The following is a 15,906-nucleotide window of genomic DNA, read 5'->3' as shown; positions in this document are numbered from 1 at the left end:
AAAAAGTTTCGGCAGTGCAATATGGCTTTGTGACAATTGACAGTGAAAGGTGATATACTTGCTTTACTTTTATCCAAAAATCTTATAGCTAACATGTTGAATCACTGCCATCTACTGGAGACTGAGCATCAGTAAAAAAAAAAAAAATTTTTTTAATTTTTTTATGTAAATCCATAGTAGACTGTCATCAGACAGTCCTCACTGAAATATGTAATTGACTAATATAATTGACAAGAGTGCATTGAGGAAATAAATGAGGAAAAAAGTAGTGTTTTGCCACTACCTTGTAGCATTTATAGGCCAGAACCAATATTCCTTTCAGGGCATGTTAATTACTCTCGGATTTTCAATATACACCGCAGGGTTCGTAGGTTAAGCACCATTAAATATGATCATGATGTGACCATTTCAAGTCTTGTCTTGTAGTTGTCAATTAAGTCTTATCATGAGAGAAATTGTCTCGCTGAGATGAAATTGGATTAGCAAACTCTGCGGCTGACACTTGGGTGTAATTTGTTTATCTGACAAGCCTAATCCATTTAAATGCTCATAAAAGCGCAGTGCCTATTACGCAATAATGATTTCCTCTTTCCTTCCACGCAGCGACTGAGGACTGTCATCTCGCAGGCGGCCCCCCGGTAACCGTGATCCGGAACATGTCCACTAGCGACCACGAAAGAATGGAGCTTTTCCGAAACTTCCTGAACCTCTGCAGCGCGGACATGTCGTGCAACTACTCGCACTTGCTGATAAATAACATGAGCGCGGGGAGGCTGGAACTGGCAGGGGACGGGTCGCCGTGGCTGCGGATCCTTATCTCGGTGGTCTACTTTGCGGTGGCCACGGCCGGAGTGGTGGGCAACCTGCTGGTGTTGTTCCTGCTCTACTCTACGCGCACCATCACTACAGGCACCATCAACTTTTTCGTCTTCAATCTGGCTCTGGCACACCTCTTGTTTTCCTTGGCGTTGCCCTTCTGGACGATGGACATTGTGCTGGACTACAGCTGGCCCTTCGGCGTGACCACATGCAAAGCCGTGTCACTGCTCACAGGCCTCAACGTGTTCGCTAGCTGCTTCTTCTTGACCGCCATGAGCTTAGCGCGCTACTGCTTTGTGGCCACCGCGCTCAAACCCAGGGAATCACCCTGCGGACGGCCATGCGCCTCCCCGGCGGTCACGGCCATCATATGGGCGGCGGCCCTGGTGGCTGCAGCTCCCCGAGCCGTTTTTGCCGACATACGCCACGTGGGAAGCGGCAACGATACGGCGTGCCTGCTGAGGTTCCCGGCCGGAACCGCCTGGTTGGGGATAAACCAACTTTTGCGTGTGATTCTGGGTTTCCTGCTCCCCTACGCCATTATTATTCTGTCCTACCTGCTCCTGCTGCGTTTCCTCTGTCGCCACAAACTGAAGGGCGGCAACTCCCGTCGGAAGGCCAACATCTCTAAATCAGTTGCGGTGGTGGTTCTGTCCTTCTGCGCCTGCTGGTTCCCGTACAACATTCTCACACTGTGGAGCGTCATGATCCATCTGGACATAGTTGACATCAGTCCCTCTTTCTACGGGGCGCAGACCTACTTCTTCCCGCTAGCTAACTGCTTGGCCTTCACTAGTAGCTGCTTCAACCCTGTCATCTACTGCCTGGTGCGTAAGGAGTACCGGGCGGCTCTCCACAACATCTTCTTCAAGTTAAGCTTGTCCATCATGTCCAAGATGCCGTACGCCACCAACTCCAACCAAGGCTCTGAGCAAGCAGGGCAGTTGGCCATACCATTGAGCAACATGCCGAGCCAAACCAGTCAATCGGACTCAAGGCGATATGCACCCTTATCGACACTACCAACGATGGTCTCCACTTTGTAGAATTACAGCTTACAGAAACCTTAAAATTTGCTGCATCATCTTTAAAACAGATATTCCGTCATTCCCAATGGTTGTCTCGACCCTATCAGAACAGAATTACAGTTTATAAAGCGGAACAGCCAAGGTTGACTGCTATTTTGGATGACTTTCACCAGAGTGTTCAACTATATTTGGAATCCAATCAAAATAGGCACTTCTGCCTTGTAGCTGTGGAGTTGTAAGTTACAAACGATAATACTGGCTTCAACTCAATCCACCTTCAAAACACAAGAGACAAGAATCAAGCTAACAGTCCACATCATTACCTGAAAGGAGGATTTCCACTGTAATTTAAGTCCTGACAGCTGTCACTTATGTAACAGTATAAAATGTACATACATGTACCAGCGAAACAATCCACTGAGATCTGTTACAGCACATACAACATAAAATTGGATTTTTGTAGGCTTGCACAGAAGAACTTACCTCTACATAATCCTATACTGCTAAGTGTCATTAGTATTTTATCAGGGTTTAAATCAGGGTTTCCAAAGCTAAACTATATCATGAAATACAATGTACAGTATATATGTATATTTTACAGCAAGCAACTGGCCTCATGTCTTATTTTTTGGGGCTTTTAAGAAATCCTGTTTTTGGGTGTTTTGAGTTGTTGGTACCGCAATTAATAAATGAACAAAAAAAGTTTAAATGTATTCAGTGTTAATTTTGTATTTATCTACACTTTTAACAACATACACACTAGAGATGCCAATCGATCGGGTCCGGTCATGTCATTTTCAAAGTATCGGACTCGACATAAAAATATCGGACATGCCTTTTTTAAATATATATACCGGTATATATTTTTTAATTAAATCGTTTTCTGATTGTATTTAACGTTACAGACATAATATGTTACACTCATCCAGAGTCTTTAGTTTAGGCTTAAAGTAGGGTTATCAAATTTATCCCAGTAACAGCAGTAATTAACGCATTCGCTGCACGACCCACTCACGCATTATCGCATTCAATCTGTAATGGCACCATTTTACCTATATATAGAGCTAAAAGGCAGTGTAAATTCAGAAAAGTGAATATTGGCAGCCTTTGGAGCCATTTTTTAATTGGCTAAAGCCTAACCATCCCTCCCCCCACAATTACAAATATCGTGGGAAGCAATGTGGAGAAGAAAGGTAGTAATTGATCTTTTTCTTAACACCCTATGTTATTTCCCAACGCAGAGAAGATATATCAATTGGTACCACTACGCACAGTCATGGTTGCACTTCCCATCATGCATTTGGGCAGTTAACAGTTAAATGGCTACAGTATCATTTACTGAAAGCTCAACAAATACACTAGACGGCAATATTTAGTCACAATATACAAAGTCACATTTATACTTTAAGAATTACAAGTCTTTCTATCTGTGGATCCCTCTCACAGAAAGAATGTTAATAATGTAAATGCCATCTTGAGGATTTAATGTCATAATAAACAAATACAGTACTTATGTACTGTATGTTGAATGTATATATTCGTCCGAGTTTTATTCATTTTTTAATTAATGCATTGCCAAAATGTATATGATCGGGAAAAATTATCGGGAATGATTGGAATTGAATTGGGAGCAAAAAAAAAAAAACAATCAGATTGGGAAATATCAGGATCGGCAGATACTCAAACTAAAACGATCGGGATTGGATCGGGAGAAAAAAAACATGATCGGAACAACCCTAATACACACTAATACAACAAACTTAGATATTCAGGGATTTTTGTGCTACAATTTGCTGCAATGTGTGCTTCCAACATGCCACATGATGGTGCTGTTGTTGCTCTTTCAATCCTTTTTTGCTGATCCCTCGCTACTTTGCGCTTCAAACTTCGCGCCATCATGGATTTTTTCAATTTAAAAAAAAATATATATATAGTATTTTATTTAAAAATGTTAAGATATATGCATGTATATGCATGTTTACATGTACAAATCATAATATTCTTTTATATATATCTAATATATAGAATAGTTATTACATTTGCAGTGCTTAAAAACCCTGTATTGAAATATACATATGGCGGAAAGCACAGACAAGGCTGAAAAAGCAGTTTTTGCTCTTGCAACCCTCTTTAAAATAAACTTCTGTATATTAACCCAAAAGAACTGTTGTATTTGATAGAATAATACTGTATGTCTATATGCTGCCATAGCAGTTTCATGGCTTTGGTTTCAACCCAGCCAAAAAAGAAGAAAAGTAATTATATTTGTTATTCAAAATGTCTGTCATTTTTAGCTTAGAATGATTAATTCATGTTGACTATTCCGTTTAAAAAAAAAAAAGCGACTTAAAAAAATTATTCAGTCACATATTTTATTTTAAACAAATTATGTCACAATGAAAAAAAAAAGTGTCTGTAAATTGTTCACAAATATCTACCTCATAAATATCGCTTAATTGTATATTTTTTCTTTTTTGTTACTGTCGCATTTTCCCCGATATTTTAGATGATGAATAATCGATTCAAACAAAGAAAAATAAAAAATAAAAAAAAACTTTTAAAAGGGTAAATATTTGAAAAAGAAAATCTCAACCACTCTTAAACGTCTTTGAATTCTGCATTGCGACCCTTGTTGTTGTCCCGTGTTTCACCCATGAAATCCCCACAAAGTCCGGCTGTGGCTATTCACAGCTGTGTCTTGACACTCGGTGATACACGCTACAAAGAGTTTTTGGATCGAAACAAGGTAAATACGCGATAATATTTCGTTAAAATCATGGTGTCTTTAATTATGCTCTCACCACGAGTTACCGGAAAGCCACAAAAAGACATACATTCCAGTCGAACGCTAGCGCGAGAATTATGGACACAGCAGGCTAACTGACTAGCATGCTCTCCAATATCTTTTCGGCCCTGAATCTGATCTTAATCTGAATAAATACATTAAAAACACAAAAACAACAACATTAAAAAAAGTTTTTTTTGGGGGGGGGGGGGTTGTTTATAATGTAAATAAACTCCATTTCCACTTTGCAGATTTTTTATTTTCGTGTTTGAGGGTGGCCCCTGTTAACCGCAAAAAGCAAGCATATTTTTAATTATTTCATTTGCCACAAAAAGCAAGCATATTTTTAATTATTTCATCTGCCACAAGATGGTGCTAAATACTTTTATAGCAGAGAACACTGTAACCTGAGCAAATGAAAGACCATACTTTTTATTAATTAGGAAAAATGTTTCAGCTGTACGTATAATACGGCTTTGTGAAAGATACTACATAAATAAAGTTGTTTTGCTTTAATTTTATGCAAAAATCCTATAGCTAACATGTTACATCGCTGCTGGAGATTGAGCATCAGTTAAAGAGAGAGAAAAAAAAAAAAAATTATCGACAACTTACAAACGACAATTAATATAAACACATTGTTAAGTTGTGGTTGAATAAAAGCATATGACTATTACTATCACGACTACACAGTAAAGTAAAGTAAAATTAAACGCTAATAAACAAATCATAAACTACACACGCTAACCTTAAATATATATAATAATAATAATAGTAATAAATAATTGTAACCACTGCATAAAAAAGCAAAACTACTCACCTTTTGATGAAAGGAAGATATCAAACAAATCTTGACATCTTTGAATGTTACTTTATTTAAATCACTCAAACCTTTAAATACATTCCTTTTAAGTTTCAAACAAATCGTATCAACCCACGTACACCGATTATCATAATTACAAGCGCAATCATTCCTACAACAATTACTGTTATTAACTAAAATTAAAAAAAAAAAAAAAAAAGAAAAAATGTTCATACATCGAACATCCACCATACAACATCGGGGGGAGGATATGGCTTTTATCAATGGGGGGCATGGCTTGTTTTAAAGCAAATGTCAAGTTAATGAACACGTTACATCCAGGAGGCCCAAGAAAAGAAAAAAAAAGTTAGAGCATCTGTAGCACACTAAGTCAATAGTGCAGAATAATTAGCTGCCAAGAAATAAATACTCTATACATCCATTTTTAAAAACATAAATATGTCATACTCAATTATAATTTAAAAAATACAGAATATTTCATGTGCTTTATGAGGTGTCAGCCAGATGGCACATAAATATATTGTGTCATGTTTCAGACAATTTTTTTCTACCAAAAGAAAATTTTTCCATATAAATAAAATGTTACGATAAAAGTGCTTAATTTATTATTCCTAAAAGATTATGCTTTCAATACATTTTTTGTGCTTTTTGACAGCAGAGAAATTAAAGATTATCTCTTGTGTTCCACACTGAACATCTGAAAGTCTGACCAAAAACTTGTAAACACACTCTGATTAACATGTTAATGGAACTTGCCCAAAAAGGATAACAGAAAAGTAAAACAACGGTAGTTTTGTTGATAAGAAGTTGAAGAACACTTGCAGATTATTAAATTATACCTTGTACATTTCTTTTCAAATATTAGAATGGTATTTTCCTGGATTGGCCTGTGCAAGACATTAAGGTGTCAAAAAATATTTTTAAAAATTCAAAAATAGAAGAAGAAAAGAAGCAGCTAGGCTTAGGTTTACTTATCTGACAGCCTAGTGTAAGAGCAGCGACATGTAAGTTTTGAAACCTTTAAATATGTATTTCTGAGTACATGGGGAATCTCAGGGCATTGATTATTACATTTTTGGTCAGGTCACTTCCTGACTGGCTGTTGCTAGACCCGAGGGGAGGACGAGGGATATACATGAAATTACAATTTTACAAACTTAAAATATCATTCTGAAAAGATAATACAAATCTAATGAAACAGAATTTTTAAAATCAAATTTAAAGCAACACCAGGTGACTTTTCAATTTATTTTCATACCATTTGTGATATGTCGACTGACAACTAGTTGAATGATGGTAGCAACTCTGCTACACAAAAAAAAAAAAATACAAATGTGCTGACTGCTTCATGCACGGCATACACTGCTGGCCAAAAGTATTGGCACCCCTGCAATTCTATCAGATAATGCTCAATTTCTCCCAGAAAATGATTGCAATTACAAATGTTTGATAGTAATATCTTCATTTATTTTGCTTGCAATGAAAAAAACACAAAATAGAATGAAAAAAAAAACATTAAATAATTATTTTACTAGGGCTGTCAAAATTATCGCGTTAACGGGCGTTAATATTTTTTAAATTAATCATGTTAAAATATTTGACGCAATTAACGCACATGCCCGCTCAGACAGATTTAAATGACAGTACAGTGAAATGCTCACTTGTGTTTTATGGAGTTTTACCGCCCTCTGCTGGCGCTTGGGTGCGACTGATTTTATAGGCTTCAGCACCCATGAGCATTGTGTAAGTAATTATTGACATCAACAATGGCGGGCTACTAGTTTATTTTTTGATTGAAAATTTTACAAATTTTATTAAAACAAAAACATTAAGAGGGGTTTTAATATATAATTTCTATAACTTGTACTAACATTTTTCTTTTAAGAAATACAAGTCTTTCTATCCATGGATCGCTTTAACAGAATGTTAATGTTAATGCCATCTTGTTGATTTATTGTTATAATAAACACAGTCCTTATGTACCGTATGTTGAATGTATATATCCATCTTGTGTCTTACCTTTCCATTCCAACAATAATTTACAGAAAAATATGGCAAATTTTATAGATGGTTTGAATTGCGATTAATTACGATTAATTAATTTTTAAGCTGTAATTAACTCGATTAAAAATTTTAATCGTTTGACAGCCCTACATTTTACACAAAACTCCAAAAATAGGCCGGACAAAAGTATTGGCACCCTCAGCCTAATACTTGGTAGCACAACCTTTAGACAAAACAACTGCGAACAACCGCTTCCGGTATCTATCAATGAGTTTCTTGCAATGCTCTGCTGGAATTTTAGACCATTCTTCTTTGGCAAACTGCTCCAGGTCTATGAGAATTGAAGGGTGCCATCTCCAAACTGCTATTTCTAGATCTCTCCACAGGTGTTCTATGGGATTCAGGTCTGGACTCATTGCTGGCCACTTTAGAAGTCTCCAGTGCTTTCACTTAAATCATTTTCTAGTGCTTTTTGAAGTGTGTTTTGGGTCATTGGCCTGCTGGAAGACCCATGACCTCTGAGGGAGACCCAGCTTTCTCACACTGGGCCCTACATTATGCTGCAAAATTTGTTCGTAGTCAGACTTCATAATGCCAAGCTCATGGTCAAGCACTCCAGTCCCAGAGGCTGCAAAGCAACCCCAAAACATCAGGGAAGATCCTCCATGTTCGACTGTGGGGACCGTGTTCTTTTCTTTGAAGGCTTAATTTTTGTCCTGTAAGCTCTATTTTGATGCCTTTTCCCAAAAAGCTCTACTTTTGTCTCATCTGACCAGAGAACATTCTTCCAAAGCGTTTTTGGCTGTCTCAGGTATGTTTTGGCAAACTCCAACCTGGCTTTTGTATGTCTCTGGGTTGGAAGTGGGGTCTTCCTGGGTATCCTACCATGGAGTCCCGTTTCAGTCAGGATGCCGACGGATAGTACGGGTTGACACTGTTGTACCCTTGGACTGCTGGACAGCTTGAATTTGTTTGGATGTTAGTCGAGGTTATTTTTCCACCATCCGCACAATCTTTCGTTGAAATGTCTCGTCAATTTTTCTTTTCCGTCCACATCAAGGGAGGTTAGCCATAGTGCCATGGGCTTTACACTTATTGATGACACTGCGCACGGTAGACACAGTAACATTCAGGTCTTTGGAGATGGACTTTTAGCCTTGAGATTGCCCATGCTTCCTCATAATTTTGCTTCTGAAGTCCTCAGACAGTTCTTTGGTCTTCTTTCTTTTCTCCATGCTCAATGTGGTACACAGAAGGACACAGGACAGAGGTTGAGTCAACTTTAATCCATGTTAACTGGCTGCAAGTGTGATTTAGTTATTGCCACCACTTGTTATGTGCCACAGATAAGTAACAGGTGCTGTTAATTACAAAAATTGGAGTAGTATCACATGATTTTTCAAAGGGTGCCAATACTTTTGTCCAGCCCAATTTTGGAGTTTTGTGTAAAATGATAATGATTTTTTTTTTTTTTTTTTTTTAATTCTCTCTTGTGTTTTTTCATTGGGAGCAAAACAACTGAAGATGTTACTACCTAAGCATTTGTAATCGCAATCAATTCCTGGGAGAAATTGAACATTATTTGACAGAATTGCAAGGGTGCCAATACTTTTGGCTAGCACTGTATAAAGAAAAAAGTCGATACTCACGCTTTTGAGCGAATTCCGCAAATATTGCAGAGCAACAGAGACAGGAAAAAGAAAGGGAGGCTACCAAGATATACAGAATAAGCATTGGCCCTGCATTCACTCCACCCTGAGCGCTGACGAATTCGAGTGGGGTGTGGGGGTTAGCCACATTAAGCCACACGGTTGCTAACCGTCATATGCTATTGTTTAGCCACAACTGGATTCATTACCTTATGACTTTTCATCCTTGACACAGCAGCTGGAAACAGAAATCTTGTTTAATCCATCAGCAGGTGACCATCATGATTTTACGACACAATACGAAACGCAGCGCTAGTCCTCATGGGAAATGCAGTCTTCCTTAAGGCAAAACACTACCGCATTTTTCCCACCGGCGTCGCTAAAATCAACCATAACTGAACAGTTACCAAGTGTTGCTTTAAAACACATGAGCAAAATATGTCATTCAAATGAAAGTCGTTTTTTTTTTTTTAAATAGTCAAAATAACATTCAAACAATTAAATAAAAGTCTATTTGAAATTGTTTAAATGGGTATTTTCCCCAAAAGTACACACCCAAAAAAAAATGTTAGTTAAAAGTTAAATCAAAGTAATGTTTTAAAATAATGAATAAAACCATGTTGTTGTTTAAAAAAAACACAAAAAAAAACAACTAAATTACATTAGCATAAAGTAAGCCCCTAAGGTCCAAAAATTCACTTTCATATTTCCTCTTTGTATTTTGCCCCACAGGAGAATAAAAACAATACCATAATAGCAAAAAAATAAACATATATATTTTAAAACAGCAAATCATTATTGTATGAATACCTCTCTCTACAGAATATAGCTCTGAAGAGTTTTATCATAATACTTTACAGTAGAGAATCTGTTTACGTTTGTACAACATGTCCATGCCTGACTGCCTTTGATTACTTGAATACATATAAGAATAGATATTAGATAATACACTCGCCAGTTTAGGAGCCAGGCCTACATCAAACTATGTAATTCATAAAAATGCCTTTATAGTAGTATCACTTAATGTGCATTTGAATACTAATGTCCATTTATGTACGTTTCTGTTACAAACATAAAAACCTTTGTATAGATGCTATTCATGTTGAAAGAAAACGTTTTAAAGGCAAGAGGTTAAAAGAGCAATTCATCAACTTTGTAATAGAAATGACTCATAGGTACAACACAGTATTAATTCATAACCCGACTACAAAAGAGACGCTTAATATACAAATGTTACACCTGTTCTCCTGTTGGGGTTGTTGCTGTATATCTTATTACCCTGCATCCATTTACCCTAGTTGTCTTCACCGTTCCGTCCTTCACGGTGTATAATGCCAAAAAGGCAGGAAATCTTGTTTGGAAAAATGAACATCATAATATATAGCTTACTAATCCTCGCGTTTTAAAAAGCACATGCACATTGATAATTCACCAGCAGATGAGTCAGTATAGGTTTTAGAGGAACAGTATTGCAAAAAAATATAGAAATAAAGTCCATAGACAATGGTGACAATTATCTATGTTAACATCCTGGAAGCAGATATTTCTTCCTTGCTTACCGTATTTCCACAAATAGACTTCTAAATATATTTTTCATGAAATTTTAGTTTACTGCATTACTAATACTGTTTAAAATACACATAGACTGTTTAGTAAGTTCTGCTGTTTTGGTTAGCAACAGGCTTTAAACTGCGTGCAACCAACCAGTGTTTCCTTGAGGCAGGTGTTCATTTTCTACTTGAGGAAGTACGGTATTTATAGTCATTGAAAGACGAGGATTTCCATCCAAATAAACTATTTATACTGTTGAACAATTTTAGTTTTACGATCTCTAGTCGTTAAGTGCTATACAGAACTAATATTTCATCTTCAAGTCAAGTTGATTGTTATATTTACATGTACTGTATGTACTTTGGCGGGTTGTTATACTGGACACATGGTCCACGATAGCTGGTATTTTCACACTTATTTTATTACTCTGTAATAAACAGCGCTGATGCGTAGTAGTGGTGGATAGAAGTTGGGCCAGCAAGCCTGTAGAGGCAGTATTGGAGCCAAAAAAGGAAGCAGACAGGAAATTTAAATTTTTTTGGTTTGTTTAAAATTAAAAAATGATAAACGAGCAAAATGAAGTTGCATTTTTACAGAGGCCTTCCTTCAATCCAGCACAACATAAAAGTAAAATGTGCGGTAAAGGGATGCAAAAAAAATCTGAACCACTGATAATCATGCACTACTCACAAAAAATGTTATTATTGGGCTTTCAGTGGAAATTTCAGGATGAGCGTTAATGCACTCTGACCTGTACAGGCTCATACTGAAATCCTAATATGTCACATGAAAGCATTTTTTGTGTCAGTAGTGTAAATAAATAAAAATCCTACCCACCTAATTCCTGTTTTTGTGTGCTTCTACATTTTCAAGTGCTGCTTGTAACCAGATTCCCCCCCGAGTCTTCATCCCCGCGTAGGTTTAGCTCAAAAAACATGGAATGTTAGCTCAAGTTGGAGTCTTTGTACAAATTGGTGTCCCCTTCAAGTGATTGTCAAAAGTTCTTTGAAAAGTTTTGAAGCGACTAGGAGCCTTAATGTGTGTGGTCCTACTTGACTGGCAAGCAGATCTTCAAGTGGAGTCTGTCTGGGGCGGTTTTGCGCTCACACTTGGATGACCATCACGGATCCTGGTCGCTTTCGTAGTGGCAGTCAGGATCCTGGGAGGCCCCCATACCCCTGGCTGATAGACTGCAAGTGAGAGGAAAATAAATGATAACTGGATAGGCAGGCAGTGAGTGTGGTACAAAAAAAGTTCAGCAGCAACAAGATACACCAGATGCATTGACGGCGATAGACGTCCAATCCATTTGAACTTGGTTGGGGTTGGCTGCACGACCTCCCAGTCCAAATGGATTGGATGTCTATCACTGTTAATGGCAGCCAATGAATTATTGATGGACTAAACAACCCCACCCCCTGACTGGATTAGCGTCCAGTCCGTGATTGTCGCTAATACAATGGTACCGCTACTTATGAACGTCTCGAAAAATGTTGTCTTCAGGTTAAGAAATGTTTAAACGGGAAAATATTGCCTCTTAATATGAAAGAAATTTGAGGTTACGAGAGGCAAAAATACGATACAATACTGTAAAAGATATGTATATACTTCCTGCTTTCTACTTTTAAAAGTCCCGCCAAAAGATCCTGCTGCCCTATTGGTTATAATCTTTCCCATCCCAGCCCCTTCAGCATGCTGCTCTCCTATTGGCCTATTCTTGATAATGTATCAATTTCACTGTCGCAGTATTATGACATGCACAGACGCAAACGGTGTTATTGTTCATATAGCGATCGACGTCTGAACAAAATGAGCATGTTTTGTCTCACAAAGTTTTTTTTAAGCCCACCTTAGAAGCACATTAGAGCATATTTCTCCTTGCGTTTTATGTGTCACGACTCACGATGACTGAGATAGGCGATAGGCTCCATCGATCTCGTGAAAGAGGACATTGCCTCACTCCAAAGGTAAGATATATATTTTTCTTTGCATTTTGTTCTAATATCTACTTCATTGCAAGTATCAACGGTTAGGTTAGGTTAGGTTAGGTTAGGTTAGGTTAGGTTAGGTTAGGTTAGGTTAGGTTAGGTTAGGTTAGGTTAGGTACTGTAGATGGAATGATTCAAATGTTTTTGGCTTTTGTTTTATTCTGGTTTTACCCATCCATCTACCGCTTAATCTGGGGTAAAGTCGTAAGGGTAGCAGCTTTAGCAGGGAACCCCAGATTTCCCTCTCCACAGCCACGTCAACCAGCTCCTCCGGTGGGATCCCAAGCCGTTCCCAGGCCAGCTGAGAGACAGTCTCTCCAGCGTGTCCTGGGTCTTCCCCGGGGCCTCCTGCTGGTGGGACATGCCCGGACCACCTCTCCAGGGAGGCGTCCAGGAGGCATCCAAACCAGATGGCGCAGCCACCTCAACTGGCTCCTCTTAACGCAGAGGAGTAGCGACTCAACACCGAGTCCCTCCTGGATGACCGAGCTTCTCACCCTATTTCTAAGGGAGAGCTGGACACCCTGCGGAGGAAACTCATTTCGGCAGTTTGTATCCGCGATCTTGTTCTTTAGGTCATGACCCACAGCTCGTGACAATAGGTGAGGGTAGGAACATAGATTGACTGGTAGAGCTTCGTCTATTGGCTTCACCAGTACGGACCGGTGCAGTGTCCGCATCACTGCAGACGCTGCACCGATCTGTCTGTTGATCTCCAGTGTCCTCCTACCCTCACTCATTAGCAAGACCCCAAGATACTTGAACACTTCTACTTCGAGCAAGATCTCATCCCCAACCCGGAGAGGGCACACCACCCTTTTCCGACTCAGGACTATGGTCTCTGATTTGGAGGTGCTGATCTTCGGTTTTACCCCAATTATTAAAGTTAATGTGGTGTGTCAGAAGTGCTTGATACGGACTAGGGCATTTACATGTAAAACGCACCTCTATTTACGAAATTTTGGGGTTACGAGATTACTTCAAGAACGAATTAATGTCGTAAGTAGAGGTACCACTGTAATGATAAGCTGGTGTGTAAGCATGACAGCCTCAAAACTTGGTCCTGTGCTGACTAGCAAATGGAGAATGAGGTTTTAATGGCATTTGGAGCGAGTGGCGATGAGTAAAAATAAATAAAATCATATATATACGTAAGTAGACTCAGGCACTAACCTGGTCTGTGAGGATTCGAGGCTTAATATCAGGAATGGCGCCCCCTCTCAGCTCATCTTCCACAGCCATGAGTCTGACAACAGGGAAATAAAAATAAATTAAATTGTATTATAATTTTACACTGAGGTCTTTGGCATGCTGTTTGGCATGCTGAGCTAAGTTTATTGGCAACTTTCTCACAGATAAGTAGAAAAACGTTTACATTGTTTGGGCTAGCTAGCTAACTAGTCCTGAGTCTGTCACAAAAATGACGTGAATATGTGCAAATTTCCCCACTCAGCTTGGTGTAAATATTGTCAAGCGGTTGTTTTATTAATTTACAAAAAAGACTGTAAAATCATTTGAAGTACAAATGAATACAAGGTAAAATAAAGGAATATAGAAGAGTGACCGCAGTCGTTTGCTGAAGCGTCACCTGTTAATGATGCCTTTGATTTGAGAGTCCTTCTCCACTTGTTGCTGCTTGAGACGGCGCTCGCTGTCCTCAAGGCGGCACTGGTACTGCTGAAGAATCTTGCTGGTTTGCTGCTCCTGCGACGCTAGCCGCTGCTCGTACTCCTCCAGCTTGCGATGGGACATTTTCAGACGCTCCTTCAGAGAGTGGATCTCCTCCTCATACTCTCTCACCTGAAATGAAGACATGGTCAAAATTAGGGCTGCAGCTATCGAATATTTTAGTAATCGAGTAATCGACTGAAAATTCTATCGATTAATCGAGTAATCGGATAAGATATATATAGTTTTAGATGAAGAGCAATTATGAATATACATGAGAAAACAAGACATTTCATCTAATATTGAACCATTTTCAGTCAATCAATGTCTTTATTTTTGATGTACATTGTTGAAAACAGCCAACAATTGCATCTCAGATGTAACTAGAATAAAAAAAAAAAGACCAATTCACTGCTTTCACTCAAAAAACTTTTAGATCTTATTTAAAAAAAAACAATTATATATATATATGTTTCTTACCTAAAAATGCCATTACGCTTGATAACACACATCACTTAAAAGTTAGGATTTTTTCCCACGTGTTTCAATTGAATTTCTATTTGTGTCAAGCTATTTTTAAGTTCTAGTTAAGTTTTAGGTTAGTCTAAACTGTAAGTCGTGATAGGATTTTGAGTTTTTGCAGTGTTCAAAATAAATGTATGATACAGGCTATAATGGACCACATTAGGGACCAGTGCTACATGGTGTTTTATCCAGCAATGACTACTGAGCTAAAGTTGATAGTTAGCATTATTAAGTATTTATTTTACATCCTCATCACTCCACAACGCTATGTTATGTTAAAGCCTGTATGTAAGACACGTTAGCCACGCATCGACAGTGGTCATAATTAATAGAAACCTAGCCCTCCGCAGGGGTAACGTTACGTGAGCTAGTGACAGTAACGTTAATCTTATTTATTAGCTCTTAGCGCTCTTTATTAGCGCTTAGCGCTCTACTACTTTAAGATGGCGGCTGTTTACTAATGCTGCTGACTCTGTCATTTCGCATCTAGTTCAATATACATGTGATCTCTATGAGACGCATCAGACGCTACCTGCTACCAACGTAGCATCATGCGGGCTAGTTTTTAGCAACGTCGGCGTCTTTTGTAGCGGGTGTCGGCTGCAGTAAGTATTTTTGCTTCTTCCTCTACGCACGTGACATCAGCGCGTTGTTGTCCCGCATTAAAAGTAGTCCGAGCAAAACGTGATGCTTAGAGCTGTCAAAATAAACGATTACTCGAGGTGAATAAAATTACTCGGATCAGTTTTTAAACTCGAGTTACTCGAGTTGCTCGAGTATTCGTTTCAGCTCTAGTCAAAATGTGTTTCTACTTTTGCCACCTCTGATATGAGGGCACTTTCACACTAGACAAGGGGTCGGCAACCCAAAATGTTGAAAGAGCCATATTGGAGCAAAAAATGTCTGGAGCCTCAAAAAATTAACACCCTTATATTAGCCTTATAATGAAAGGAACACATGCTGTATGTATCCATCTTAGCTATATTAGCCCACTATCAAAATGGCTATGATGGCTACAAATACATAATGAGCATTCATGATTACCATATTTTCAGCTCTATAAAGC

General features: G+C 38.4%; 2 protein-coding genes across 5 annotated transcripts in view; one reads left to right on the top strand and one right to left on the bottom strand.

Annotated features, from left to right (window-relative positions):
* The first annotated feature begins 656 nt into the window (after positions 1-656).
* On the top strand, positions 657-1,865 carry LOC130910157 (relaxin-3 receptor 1-like). The gene has a single exon (XM_057827169.1). The coding sequence runs from the start codon at positions 657-659 to the stop codon at positions 1,863-1,865; it is 1,209 nt and encodes a 402-aa protein (XP_057683152.1).
* A 3,626-nt stretch (positions 1,866-5,491) lies between these two features.
* LOC130910526 (ras/Rap GTPase-activating protein SynGAP-like) overlaps positions 5,492-15,906 on the bottom strand; it is a 62,193-nt gene continuing 51,778 nt past the window's right edge. For 3 of the 4 annotated variants that reach the window (XM_057827915.1, XM_057827919.1, XM_057827917.1), the window contains 3 exons: positions 14,236-14,447; positions 13,821-13,893; positions 5,492-11,849 (listed from right to left, as the gene is read on the bottom strand). In XM_057827915.1, coding sequence (XP_057683898.1) covers positions 11,811-11,849; positions 13,821-13,893; positions 14,236-14,447 — 324 coding nt within the window. In that variant the 3' untranslated portion in view covers positions 5,492-11,810. The remainder of the gene's footprint in view (positions 11,850-13,820; positions 13,894-14,235; positions 14,448-15,906) is intronic. The other variant, XM_057827916.1, reaches the window with a different exon arrangement.

This window comes from Corythoichthys intestinalis, chromosome 22 (assembly GCF_030265065.1).
Source record: "Corythoichthys intestinalis isolate RoL2023-P3 chromosome 22, ASM3026506v1, whole genome shotgun sequence".
NCBI classification, from domain to species: domain Eukaryota; kingdom Metazoa; phylum Chordata; class Actinopteri; order Syngnathiformes; family Syngnathidae; genus Corythoichthys; species Corythoichthys intestinalis.
This window is presented reverse-complemented; position numbering and strand designations above follow the sequence as displayed.

Coding starts and splice junctions, on each gene's coding strand:
- LOC130910157 (XM_057827169.1), top strand. CDS start 657: ATGTCCACTAGCGACCACGAAAGAATGGAGCTTTTCCGAAACTTCCTG.